Below are 13,322 nucleotides of genomic sequence, written 5' to 3' on the forward strand. Positions count from 1 at the left end.
TGGGACAATGTGAAGACATTGGGGTTCAGAAGTGCCTTGTAAAAATTACTTTTTGTAAAATGCATTATAACTTTGACATTGAGTGAACATGTGTTTTGTTTTTCATCTGTTGAAGAGATAACATTTGATTATATTTCTCAATCTAAATCTTGGTTGTATTAATAAGAGGTCCGTTAAGTTGAATTTGAAAGAATGACCAAAGGTCTTTCAATCTTGAAAATGATGCAGAAATATGGACATTGAATTTTAGTTGTTTTGCATTCATATTATAGTATTCATGTGTTTCAGCTTCCTGTTCATAGATGACACTGAGGAGTTTTCATCATTTAAAAGATAGATTATAAATTGTTAATTTTAACAGTGCTTTTTGTCACACTGAAACTCATGGATAAACTACAGCATGTTTTATTGTACGATTTAATATGAAAGCAAAACTATTTTCTTTGCCTCATTGAATGAATTATTTCAGTGATGATGTGTCGTTATACAGTACAAGTGGTTTAGTGGTGAGTCTATGGCTGCTCTTTTACACTGACGCCCTCTAGTGGTCAGTGTTCAAAGTGCAGCTAAGTCTGTGGCTGCTCTTTTACACTGACGCCCTCTAGTGGTCAGTGTTCAAAGTGCAGCTGAGTCTGTGGCGCTCTTTTACACTGACCCCCTCTAGTGGTCAGTGATCAAAGTGCAGCTGAGGTCGCTTTTGGGACACCACACTGATCACTGACCTCTTGATTTGTCTCAAACGATTCCGTAAACATTTTAAATATCACGATTTAATGTATTATTGCACTCTTTAATTGCAATTTTAACAAGGAACGAGGCCTTTTCAAACTCTGAGAAATCAATGGTGAGTCTACCCGCCTTTTAATTTCAGCAGGTATTTTTTAAAGTTAATTTTTATTTGTCAAGATATCGATTTCAAGTAATCTATTTGTGCATAGGACATGTTAGTTTATAGTCGCTGTTTCTTATGCTATAATTCCCTGTTTGTCATGTGAATCACAGTGTTAGCTCATAAAGCTAATGTCTTGTGCTGATGCTAACAGCGCAGGTGTGCTGTGCCTTTGACGTGCGGCTCCAGGCCGCGGGGAGGACGGGAATGGCCTCTCAAACTCTTCTATTGTATTTCTTTACACCAAAAGTGCCAAATCCAATACATGATAATCAAGTTCAATTTCCTGTCTTTATTAAGTCAGTTACAGCCCCTGTAAGTGACTGAAGTGTTGTCCAGGGGGAAATTAGCAACTGTTAGGCCAAGTTGTTACTAGGTTTTTAGCCAGTAAAATGTATTAAGTCTAAGCTTGAAAATGAAATAATAGCATACTGTTCACACCATGTGTACTGTTTTTGGAAGAGCTAGTTCAGACTACTGGCACTTAACAGCACATTAAAATAACCAAGAGCTACACCATTAAACTTAAGTGATATACTATTCACCGATTTTTTTCTGTTCTGTCCAGTTATTTCTTGCATGGAGAGATGTGGTGTTACCAAAAACCGGGCTTTGAGGCCCTGCTTCTCGCAGAGCTGCAGAAACAGCAGCAGTCCAGCCAGTTCTGTGACATTGTACTCAAAGCAGATGGTAAAAAGTACTTTGTTATGGGTTCATTGTGACTAATACAGCATTACTAGAGGCATCACTATTATGTTTTCAGGAGTGTCAGTGCCAGCTCACAGTTGTGTGCTCTCAGCTATCAGCTCTCAGTTCTCCACCTCTCTCTCTCAGACGCCTACCCCGACCCAAAAGAGGCTCCTGGAGTTCAGGTCTCTGGGGGCGTGCACACTCCTGCACTTGGTCCGGTTGCTGTACTCTGGGGAGATGGTTGGGGAGGGTGAGAGGGAGAAGCGTGAGGCTGTTTCTGCTGCTGCTAGACTTGGTATTCATGGGCTTGTGGAGGTCTCTCACATTGATGGTGAACACAGAAGAGTGCAGGACGAGTGTCTGTACACAGAGGTGGCGGTGCAGACTGACTCTCAGTTATTTGGGGAAAATCAGGTGAGGCTTGGAGGGTGGAGGAGAGAGGTGAAAGATGGTACAACAGTGCTCTGGAGAGAGAGACTGCCCACTTGTGGCACTGAAATATGGACACAGACTGAGGACCTGCAAACCAGTAGTCCATCTTGTTCACAGCCACCTATCACATATGAAACCATTGACTTAAATGCACTTCAGAGTCTGGGTCACACAGAACCTCTTCAAATCCCTTATGTCCCCATGTCTGTGGTCTGTCCAATTGAAGACAGTCACAGCTATGGACAGTCTTCTGTGTCAGTTGCCACACTGTCCCCTGCTGTGGATTACTCTTCGGTTCATAATCATGGTTTGCCTATTTCAAACCAAGCCATGCCTTGTGCCGCAGAGACTCCACACTGGGGCCAGAACATGGGAAGAGCTTCGGGGATGGACGAATTGGCTGATGAGGGGTTTCAACAGTTTGAAGGAAATATACCAGGATTCATAAACTACTTCCTGAACCCTGAACATGAAAAGGGCTCTAATAGGAGACGAGGGAGGAGGAGGCAGGGAGTAGGGTTGGGAGGGGCGAGACAATCTGGGATGAGAGGAGGACCACGAGGACGAAGAGGACTGACCCAAACTGTGGATGTACAGGATGTGGGCGTGAGCAAACTTTCAAAGATGTACCTTCAGAGGTGGGGCATGTATGTGAACAGAACAGGACAGGGGGGCGGAGCGGTTGGGAGAAAGCTATATGTGAAATCCCGAGAGTTTGTGAGATCTAGGCGAAGTACACTGAGGCAAAAGGGGCGGGGCCTCGAGCGGGATATGGACCAGTATGCAACCATACGCGTCAAGTCTGAGGCAGCAAGAAGAGGCCAACGCGGCAGGCCAAGGAGAGGGATCAGTGCACCTGTACAGGTGACTCAACCCTTATACTACTATTTCTTTAGTTTTCAACAAATTTGTCCAGTTAATCACCATAATCCACTATCTATTCTTCCTAATAATACTGTATTGAAGGGACTCTAGGTAAGATTTTAATTTTAAATTTCATGAACATGACCTGTGAACATGGTCTGTGTCCCCATGTGCGAGGTAGGCATGTTCAAATCAAATATACCTCCTAATGGTATCAAATGTAATGCTTATTTCTTAAATAGAAAAACATTGGACATGATGACCAAGTGGTTTATGTTATAATTCAATATAAAGCAGACTATGCCTCACATGAATCTCTCTCATGAATCTCTTTAATTTCTTTCATTTCAATACTGAAATCCAGTTGGTTTAATAAAAGGACTCTGGATCTGAATCCTCACTACACCTGTAATCAGTGCTAGTGAAGCCTCTGCTGCTGCAGTATAGGCTGTCCATTATACTGAGAATGAGAAAAAAAACTTATATACAGGTTAAAGCTCTGTCAACCCAGGTTCAGTTGTGCTTGTAAAATGTTTTTCGTTTTTTTTTAACTAGAGCACAGGCTACATACAGTCCCCTTTATTGTTTTAGGAACTGGTTTCTCCTCCTCAGAGGGCTCGGAGGGGTACTAAATGGCCGACAGCTCAAGGTCCAGAGGAGCAGCCTGAGCACATCGACCTACTGCTGGAGGAGGTGATGATGGGGATGGACATTATACCGAATAATAACGCAAAGTCTCAAATAACTTCGAGCACCTGTCACCATGGTGCCCCAGCCGCTATAGAGAGAGAGAAGAGACAGTGTGGCACCACTACACTGGTTGGTATGGCGTGCGGAGGCAGAGATCCGCCCAGCTCCGAGGTGCCTGTCCTCCAGCAGCAGAATAAAGGGGAGCTCACAGACATCCTGGACCAGTTCCTTCAGTCCTTTGAGTGTCTGGAATCGGCTGAAGCACAGAGCTCCTCAGAGTCCAGTGAGTCTCACACCAGTGTCAAGCAATACAGAAAACACAACATCCAACTCTCACTGCACACGCCTCACTGCTCAGCCACACCGACACCCATCCGATTCGACGCGTCCACAACGTCTGAGACCAGTGGCACTGACAGCCCAGTGGGACCAGCACAGATTTTTGCTCAGCAAAGCAAAAACTCAGAAAAAGCTTGCCCTGCCAGGAAACGACCAGCACGGAGAAAGAGGGACTTTCTGTTCTCTCTGGAGAAACCCAAGACCAAGAAGAGGCCTGCGGGTGGCGCCCTCAACAAAGAGGAGGTGAAGCAGCGCATTACTAGGCAGCTGCAGCTGATTCCTGTGGTCAAACTGGAGCGCAGAGACATACCGCCAGAAAGCATAAAGGTCCAAGAGCTCAGCCAGGTTTGCCAAATGAATCATCTAAAAATATTATAACACCATTAACAAACTGTATGTACCTTATTTTCCGGACTATACGTCACTTTGGAGTATAATAATAATGAAGAAGAAAAAAAAAAAAAGTCGCACCAGCTTCATCTATTGGTCAAACAAGTGAACTGTAACATGTATAATCTACCATTACATAACTACATGAAGCACAGACAGCGAACTGAATACGTGTCTGGTAGGGCGACTTGTATTCCGGAACATCTGTTAAAATGTTAGTTCAATATGTTTGTATTACAGAGTGCTGAACTGAGAGCCAAGAAGTCACCCACCCAACTGTGGGGTACCAAGACCTACCCCATCAGGAGCAGGTTTAAGGAAGCACAGATTACGGTATGACACATGATTACGGTAATATTTTAATATCAGTCATCTCTACAATATTAAAGTAAGAATATATATTCAGTGTAGTATGTATATACATGCATTAGTAAAGAGGGTTGTTTGCATTCGTTTCACAGGATGCCATTCCATTCCTTGAGGTTCCTCTTTCAAACTACAAAAGTAAAACCACAAAGCATGGACTTCTTCCTTCTCCATCTTGCCGGGGCATTTCTTTGTCGACTGTTGAAGAACAAATGGAAAGCTATGAAGACGAGAATGGATCAGACATGAGGGAGCCCGAACAGAGAGGGAGGAAGAGGGCTTCAGACTCCAATGAGGACATGAGCAGCAATGTTGAAGTAAAAAGAATTTGTCATAATTCTGCGCAAAGTACCTCCCAAACGGCAGACACTGAAGTCATTGATGTAGAGACAATCTCGCCAAGCAGTACGAGCAACACAGTGCTAATAAATAACACTGGAGAGGCAGATGTGATTGATAAAGAAAATTCAACAGACACAGAAAACAATGCAATTATTGATGTGGAAGGTTTGGAGGGGGACTTTAATGAGACTGGACTCAACAGAGAAGATCTGGTCCACACAGAGATGATCTGCTCTCTCAGAGCAGACATTGTCACTGCAGGAAAGCCTGAAGATTTGGACAATGACATTGATGTGATTGGCGGCTCAAGTCCCGCCCCCTCTCCAGTGTTCCTCAGCTGGACAGACTCCTCAGAGGCAGAGGAGGACACAGAGGCAGACACTCTGGACCAACAGGCAGTGGCGTTGCCTAAAGAGCGGCTAGTGCCATCTTAAACGCAGCCTTAAAGCTAGTCTGTGTACTTATTGCTTCACTTTTGTCTTTTATTGTTCTGTGCTCTTGTGCTTTAAAACCTTTGATTTAATTTAACTGTTACAGTTCATTGGAAGGGTTAATCACTAATCATCGGTTTATTAGTTTAACATCTTTTATGAGTACCCGGTTCATTTTTCCTGTTAACTTAAGGAAAAATAGAAAAGCTTCACTTAATCTGTCAAATGTGACAGATTTCATGTTTTATTAGTTTTAAACTGTTTTGTCAAAGAAAATATAGTTTAGCATATAGTGTTAAATGTTTTAAGATGAATAGTTTTTAAGTATCTCACTTAAAAAGCAGTTCTTGCTAGATGTCCAATGGGGAAATGGATAAAAAAAGTTCAGTTTAACAATTTTATGGGATGTAGTTACAGCATAATTTGGCATCAAAGGAATCAGGAAATTTAATTTAGTTAATATGACTATGTCTGTATTGGTTGTACATATTTGATTATGTAACTCTGTTCAAAGTTTATAATTGTTCTCTCTTAAACTCTTCCTTTCCTTTCATTGTAAAGTTTTGTCCAGAACCCAATAATTCAACAATAAATTTCCTTTTCATTCTGAGGCGATATCAGGGATCATTTGTGCCCATGTTGATGTTTTAACCTTACTTCATGTCTAAATTGTGTCATATGTATTGTAACATATGAAGTCATTGAATATTATGGGTTTGGACTCGACCCCCATTCAAACATTTTACTGTTGGTGTCCTCCATATACCATATGGATTCAGGTTTCCTGTCAAACAACTGTTTATTTATTTCATATTTTAGTACATCATAAACTTTTCAAACAAAAATCCACTCTCACACCTTTTCAGATACATCATGTACAAACTTAACAGAGCAAAGAAAAACGTGAAGTGAAAATGACTTTTATTAGTTCTCAACCTGTGGATCAACTTCCTACACACAACCCTGTGCCACATCTGCGCTGCACTTACTGGGGAAAACTTTCTGGATAGGGGGCGCCATTTGGGGTCTTTCAGATTTTCTCATTTGCAGAGCACAGCCTAGATGCAGGTAAGTGTTGAACATGCAGGGACCTCTCTCCAAATAAAATACATTGCTGTGTGTATATGTATATGAGCTTGTGTTTCTTTTTTCCCCCAGTGCGATATCATCTCTTATCACTGTTTTGGCTGCAAAGTTGAGAGTTCAGAGGTCAAGGGGTCGTGGCTCAAGTCAAGGTTAAAGAAAGAAGAGAAGAAAGAAGTGCTGATAAGGAGGCATTAAAAGGGGTAGGTCTTTAAATTGTGCTGTTCTTGTCCTCAGTCTTATCTTATCTTGTTTAGACTTAGTGCTGGATGCGTCTAATGGACTGGATTTGAGGGGTCTGGCTGTGGGACCCCCAGTTCCTCCAGTGCTGGTAGTCTCCACTATGTCTCTCGCACTCCATGATATACTGCTGCCCCCTGTAGCCTGGATACTGGTAGCACACAAAGCTGCAAGTGCAAATAAATAGAATAGTCAGTGGAGGGCTATTTTAGGGACATGCAAGAGGCAAGTGTGAGGGATTGGGGATTTGAAACATGTTCAGGGATTGTGTTTGGCATGTTACAGCGTAGACTTCATACTGGGCCGGGTGCATTTAAGAGCTCAGGTTGTCTGTAGTGGGTAATTACAAGAGTGACTTAGGAGGTCTCAATACATAATAATTTTTATATGTAATGTTTAATGTGAGGTTTCTTTATCACCCAATTTGATCAATGTTACAAAAGTTATCCTCAGTTTATCAATTATACGGGAATGTTGTGTTGATGCATTTATTGATGAAGCCTAATATTACTACACAGTACAATGAAACTTAAGTAGATTTTGTTGATTTATGTATGTGAGGGATTTAAATCACCAATACATAAAAAAACTATTATTTTTACCCAAAGATGCACTATGCTGCTTTGCCTGGAATGTTCTACACTGTGGCATTTTATCTCCATGAAGACAACCGGGTAACCCACTAGGCCATGTTACAGGTGAGATCTGTGGGGAGGTGACCTTGCTCACAGTAATAATGTATATTTTGTAAGTTATTTTTGTGCAATACAACCACTTTTGATTAAATAAATGCAAAATAGATACTATATTAATGTAATATAGATATTCAGTACCATACTATGGAACATGCCAGGCAAAGTCATAACACAAGAAATGTTACATAGTGCAGAGTGCTCAAAACAGATCCTAACTGCTATCTGAAAGGCCTGTTCAGATTTTTTAAGATTAGACTAGAAACTGAATGTGAATGCCTGCGCTTGTTTGCAGGGTTTGATGGGGACACTTACGCGCCACACTGCACGTGCATGGAGCCGACCTCGGGCCACATCCAGCCCATGGCCTGCAGAGACGGGTAATCATCACAGATCTCAACATTACGCCCCAGGAAGTTCTCCTTCTCAAAAATCATCATGCGACTGCTCTGATGGGACTGCAAAAGAGCAAAAGCAAGATAAACAGAAGATAAGAGACCAATCCTGTTATATCTAGGTTCAACTGTAGGGTAAAAAAAGAAAAAGTGAATGCTTTCATATTCATAGTTTAAACTGGAAACTTTTTGATTCAAAATATTGAAACCATTTTATATGAATTGCTTTCTCAGTTTAAAATGTAGATAGCTGGACTAGATTTTGGGCTGACATCCCTAAACTTTACATACATTTAGGTTTTTGTCAATGGTAAATTAAGTACTCAATTTTGTTAATCAAGTAAAAATACGGATACAAAGGTAAAAAGTTACTCAAGAAAAAGTGAAAGTATCACATGAAAACGCCTACTTAATTACAGTACTTTAGTGCTTACTACTTACTTTACGTGACCTTCCACAACAAATTTACTGTATCAAAAATAGTGCATTCAAATGTTGCATACATATAGTTATTTCCATTCTCAACATAGTATTAGATCATTTGTTGTTGTGTACATACAGCGCAGTAGATGGGGCGCAGGGACATGAGGCGCTCCACGTGGTATGAGATGTTCCCACTGTAGGAGTCCCAGTGCGGGTACTCTCCTCTCTCCAGGATGAACTGCTGGCCCTGGAAGTCATGGTGCTCGTAACCCACCCAGCTGAAAGAAAACAGAGGTATAGATTAATCAGATTAATACAGATTATCATCATGGGGTGAATTTAAATTGACCTTGATCTTTTGATCTTTTTGGTCTGTATATACCTGCTGTTACATGCTCCATTTTCTGTCTGATTGCCTACCAGTGGTGCCACCATTTGGTTCTAACTAAATGTTTAACGTTTTCTATTCCAAAAATGTTTTTAAAGAAAATTTACAATGCAACAAAGCACTACTATTTTAATTATTGTTTATATCCTTTATGAGTGGTTACAGGTGAGCGGTGGTGGAAGAAGTACTCGATTGTGTTTCTTAAGTAAAAGTACAGACACCAGAGCAAAAAATACTCAAGTAAAAGTGTCACATCAAAACGTACAGTACTTTACTACTTGTACTTTGTTACATTCGACCACTGCAGGTGAGCCAGATCTGCTACGCCATGAGAGCAAAATAATGTATGTTTCATGCCTTTTGAATTAGTTTTTAAAAACAATTGAAATACTTGCTCTAACTACAGTCTCTCCATTTTCCATATTGAATCACGTGACCCTATCCTCCGCATCCTCTTCACACAAATCGATGGAAAACTACAGTTAAAGTTCCTCAATGCCTCTAATCTGGCATCTCTTCCTCTGTACATATCAAAACCATTCCTAGTTCAGTCTCTCTGGATTCAACACTTTCGTAAGACCTACTCCTGCATTCCTCCTCATTCATTATTTTAAACTTTCTTTCACAGTTGGCGTCAGACTTACGCTCCGCTCTCGACCCTGATGGAGCGGATATTGTCCATGCCGCACTCCTGGATGTTGCAGCATTCCGAGGTGAACTCAAGACACTTTCCCTGGAAGTGCTCCTGCTCAAACACAGTCACCTGAAAAGGACAGAAGATCGTACCAACAACAAGCAAGAGGTAAGTAATTTTAGCAAACTGTTTTAATGGAAGAAAAAATATATAAATCACGAATATTTGGGTCATAAATGTCTAAAACTAACCTTGTATTGTTTTGAATTCATGTCTTAAAAGCTGGTTTATATTTGACTCTGAGTGACTTGACATTGAGTTAGTGGGACAGAACGAAGAACGATATAATATGAAAACAAATTAAACCTCAGTCGGGGAAAATGACTCTATTCAAATAAATTAGCAGAAGATCAGATGAACCTCACTGGACTAACGGCCATGTCAGAAATGGTTTGTTTGCAATTGTAATCAAATTATAATTCAAATAACTGACTGAACTGACACTCAAGCTGTTTTGTATTTTTACCTTGAAAAATGGAGCCATGCCCATTCCAGAGTTGACCATTGGCTGCATCATTGGGGATCTTGTAGTTCGGTACATCTTAGCTCCTGGACAGTGGCATCAGATATGAAAGAATTATATATTGGGTTTTGCATCACTTTTGTGCATACTTATATTTATTTTTAAGTATAATTTGTCAACTCAGCTTGTACTGTACACTTTTAGATAAAACTCTTTTACAATACAATACAAATATGACTATTAAAATATGATCATAACAGTAAATTCAATATATACTTGAAATATCAACTAGAAAATGTTATTTATAAGCTTCTTTGCTCAACAGAATGCAGTGTACAATGGAGTTATTTTCTTTCATGTGATACTACAGGTGTGTGAGAGAGTGCTTTTGTTTTTTGAGTGCACAGTGCGGCCCTGAGCTGTGTACAAAGCAGAGATGGATCCTTACCTATGTTTGGCACTTATTGGAAGAGTTGTGGAGTGGAACGCGCCTGCCGCCGGCCTCGCGTAGAGCTTGGACACATCCTGGCGCTACAGTTTTATACCTGCGCTCCAGGATGCTTGCGCGCTCACGGTTCTGGTTGGGCCTATGCACTCTGCGCGTCCCCGGGGCTACGCGCGCGAGTGGCTGCAGTTACAGTGTTGTCCTGCCGGGGGGCCAGCTCAGCACATCCCATAGTGGTCAAACAAAGGCGCTCGGGTTAGTTCGGGCGCTGGTCAGCAGTACGGCGCGTGGCAAGGGACAAAAGCGCGTGGAATGTGGGGATTAGACGCGCCGTAGAGGGGCACTGCTGGGGTCAGACAAGAGCTCGAGCCATGTGGAAACGTTCTAGGGTTAAACAGTTCTGTATACTGTTAATTACTGCCTACTGTATCTCCATAGAAATCATAAAACCTTTGAGGCAAGTTTGGACAACTACATTTTTGTTTTTTTTAACTCTGTGCCTAAAGGTCTTTATAATAATAATGTATTCACTGTTGTGTCTAATGCCCTAACTTTATCTCTATACATTTTTATTCCATAAATGTAACTATTGTGTTTTGACTATTCACTTCTGCTGTTTTTATTTTATTGCAATAGTTGAAACACAATCAGTATACAATGCATATAACCTACACTGTACACTTCTAACAACAGGCATTAAGTGGCATGACAACAACCAGTCCAGTATAAAGATGAAAGTAACATATGAGTATTATAGCACTGAAGTATTTTGTCTGAAGTCATAATAAAATCCATTTGATGCAGGTTCAGGAGTGTAAGGTCACAGATACAAACAGCAGAAACATTCAGATGGTCGTTTGAGAATGTCTCAGGTTTGTCTTTGAACTTCAGCTTGTTCTCAGCGTGTCTGCTGCTTTCGTCCCGTCTACACGTGTGTGCATCTACACGCATCCCGTCTACACGCGTGTCCATGTCTGTGATGATGAGGACTTTCTTTTGTGCGGCGTCACTGACCTCAGCAGGTTTATTTCTCTGGGGGTAATCCTGGCCCTGTGAGCGCCAGAGTATAAAGGGGAGGGGCTCAGTCCGAGCCCACACACTCTGAGTGAGGCTCGTCACAGGCACACACACAGACAGGTAAGGCCATTATTAAATCACTGATTAAATAATTAATAAGTTATTGTCCAATATAAATATAGAGTTTAATAACAGAGCCTCTCTCTCAGCAATCATGTCCAGTGGAGATAAGTCCAAGACTTCTTCTCAGACTGACGGCAAGGCTGCTCAGAGCAAGAAGTCTGAGATGGGGATGATGTCCTACAAGGTTTGTGAAACAAACTTCACTAAGTTGTTGTCCTTTAAAATGTACAAAGCTTATTTCTATGCTTGCTCCAGATGTACGTGTTCGACCAGGAGAACTTCCAAGGTCGTATGATCGAGATCAGCAACGAGTGCATGAATGTGTGTGAGATGGGCATGGACCGTGTGCGCTCTCTGCGTGTGGAGTGTGGACCGTAAGTGATGTGCTGACTGAATACAATAAAAACATATTCTAGAAACACATTATTGGATCACTTAAATGAGCTGGGTCTGCAGCTTCGTGGGCTTCGAGCAGATGAACTTCTGTGGAGAGATGTACATTCTGGAGAAAGGAGAGTACCCCCGCTGGGACTCCTGGAGCAACTGCCAGAGGAACGACTACCTGCTGTCCTTCAGACCTGTCCGAATGGTATCACATGGCTCTTGTTTGTTTTAAATGCTTATGTTCTGCTAATATTAATACACCTCTATGAAATTCTATTCTAGGACCCTGAGAAGCACAAGATCTGCCTGTACGAGGTGGGAGAGTTCAAGGGCCGCAAGATGGAGATCATGGACGACGATGTCCCCAGTCTGTTCTCTTATGGCTTCACTGACAGAGTGGGCAGCATTATCGTCAGCTGTGGAACGTAAGTCTTTAAACAGCACAACTTGCTGCAGTTTAAATTATACTATGTATACATTTCACATATACTAACACTGATACCATGGCCCGCACAGCTGGGTGGGATACCAGTACCCTGGTTACCGTGGCAGCCAGTACCTTCTGGAGAAGGGCGACTACAGGCACTTCAACGAGTATGGCGCCCGCTGCCCTCAGTTCCAGTCTGTGAGGCGTATCCGCGACATGCAGTGGCACCAACAGGGCTGCTACACCATGGCCAGCAAGTGAGGCTCAGGGAAGGAGAGAAAGAGAAAGAGTGGGAGTGAGGGAGAGGGGCGGAGGAAGAGAGAGAGGGGGAGAGACCACTGAAGCTTTTCCTCTGGGGCTTTGGGTCAGTATTTGACCTGACACATTCTGACCAGCGGAGATGGACACCACTCAGCCCATAATGGGCCTCCCTGACTTCCTCTGCCTCGACTTTCTCTTTCTCCCCTCCGAGCCGAGCGGTAATGACCTCTATCTCCCCCTTTGTAGTCCCTCGCTTCATCCTCTTCACTCTTTTATGAAACATCAAAGAGGAAGCAAGACAGATGCTTTTAAACACAATTTTCAGCACAGGGTGTGATGCACCATGGGAAACTGAGTCCTCTGCCCCTGCCTTTAACCCTTGTGCATTGGACACCCTTTCTGCTGTACAGATTTCTGGCCAAGTTTTCAATAAAAAGAAAAATCATGAACTCATACATTTTTTGTATTGTTTTTTTGTAATTGTTGAATAAATTCTGTATAGAATTTTATTCACAGCCTAAATTTAATTTCAATAAACTTAAATACATCTACACGATGTCTGTCAAAGTAAAGTTTTTTGTGTACTTTGAATAAAATCAGCATTTATTAGAATGGCATTGTGGCTTAAATAATGGTCTTGTGATAAGTTCATGGGACGCCGTTCTGTAACTGAAAAAAACAAAGGGTGACAAGGGACAAAGGGTTGTTCATTTATTCAATGCTTTGCATAAATTATAAAATGACCTCAAAAACAATATCTTATACTCATACAACGAACACTGATATATAAAAATAAAAAAACAGTCACGATATGCAACTATGAGGTCTCCTGGGTGCCTCCCTGGGGAAGTGTT

General features: G+C 41.7%; 3 protein-coding genes across 3 annotated transcripts; 2 read left to right on the plus strand and 1 right to left on the minus strand.

Annotated features, from left to right (window-relative positions):
- The first annotated feature begins 484 nt into the window (after positions 1 to 484).
- LOC129456578 (uncharacterized) lies at positions 485 to 6,040 on the plus strand. The gene is made up of 6 exons (XM_055224760.1): positions 485 to 844; positions 1,458 to 1,579; positions 1,653 to 2,875; positions 3,467 to 4,249; positions 4,535 to 4,627; positions 4,756 to 6,040. The coding sequence occupies exons 2-6, from the start codon at positions 1,477 to 1,479 to the stop codon at positions 5,434 to 5,436; spliced, it is 2,883 nt and encodes a 960-aa protein (XP_055080735.1). The 5' UTR covers positions 485 to 844; positions 1,458 to 1,476; the 3' UTR covers positions 5,437 to 6,040.
- A 173-nt stretch (positions 6,041 to 6,213) lies between these two features.
- Positions 6,214 to 10,377, minus strand: cryba1l1 (crystallin, beta A1, like 1). Its single transcript, XM_033974177.2, has 6 exons — positions 10,260 to 10,377; positions 9,815 to 9,897; positions 9,299 to 9,417; positions 8,403 to 8,544; positions 7,764 to 7,906; positions 6,214 to 6,923 (listed from the first exon to the last, which is right to left on the minus strand). Exons 2-6 carry the CDS (start codon positions 9,887 to 9,889, stop codon positions 6,776 to 6,778), a joined length of 627 nt encoding a protein of 208 aa, XP_033830068.1. The 5' UTR covers positions 9,890 to 9,897; positions 10,260 to 10,377; the 3' UTR covers positions 6,214 to 6,775.
- A 927-nt stretch (positions 10,378 to 11,304) lies between these two features.
- On the plus strand, positions 11,305 to 12,923 carry crybb1l1 (crystallin, beta B1, like 1). Its single transcript, XM_033974176.2, has 6 exons — positions 11,305 to 11,393; positions 11,483 to 11,580; positions 11,652 to 11,770; positions 11,853 to 11,985; positions 12,063 to 12,205; positions 12,297 to 12,923. Exons 2-6 carry the CDS (start codon positions 11,488 to 11,490, stop codon positions 12,466 to 12,468), a joined length of 660 nt encoding a protein of 219 aa, XP_033830067.1. The 5' UTR covers positions 11,305 to 11,393; positions 11,483 to 11,487; the 3' UTR covers positions 12,469 to 12,923.
- The last annotated feature ends 399 nt before the right edge of the window (positions 12,924 to 13,322 follow it).

Source organism: Periophthalmus magnuspinnatus, chromosome 10 (genome assembly GCF_009829125.3).
Source record: "Periophthalmus magnuspinnatus isolate fPerMag1 chromosome 10, fPerMag1.2.pri, whole genome shotgun sequence".
Classification (NCBI taxonomy): Eukaryota; Metazoa; Chordata; class Actinopteri; order Gobiiformes; family Gobiidae; genus Periophthalmus; species Periophthalmus magnuspinnatus.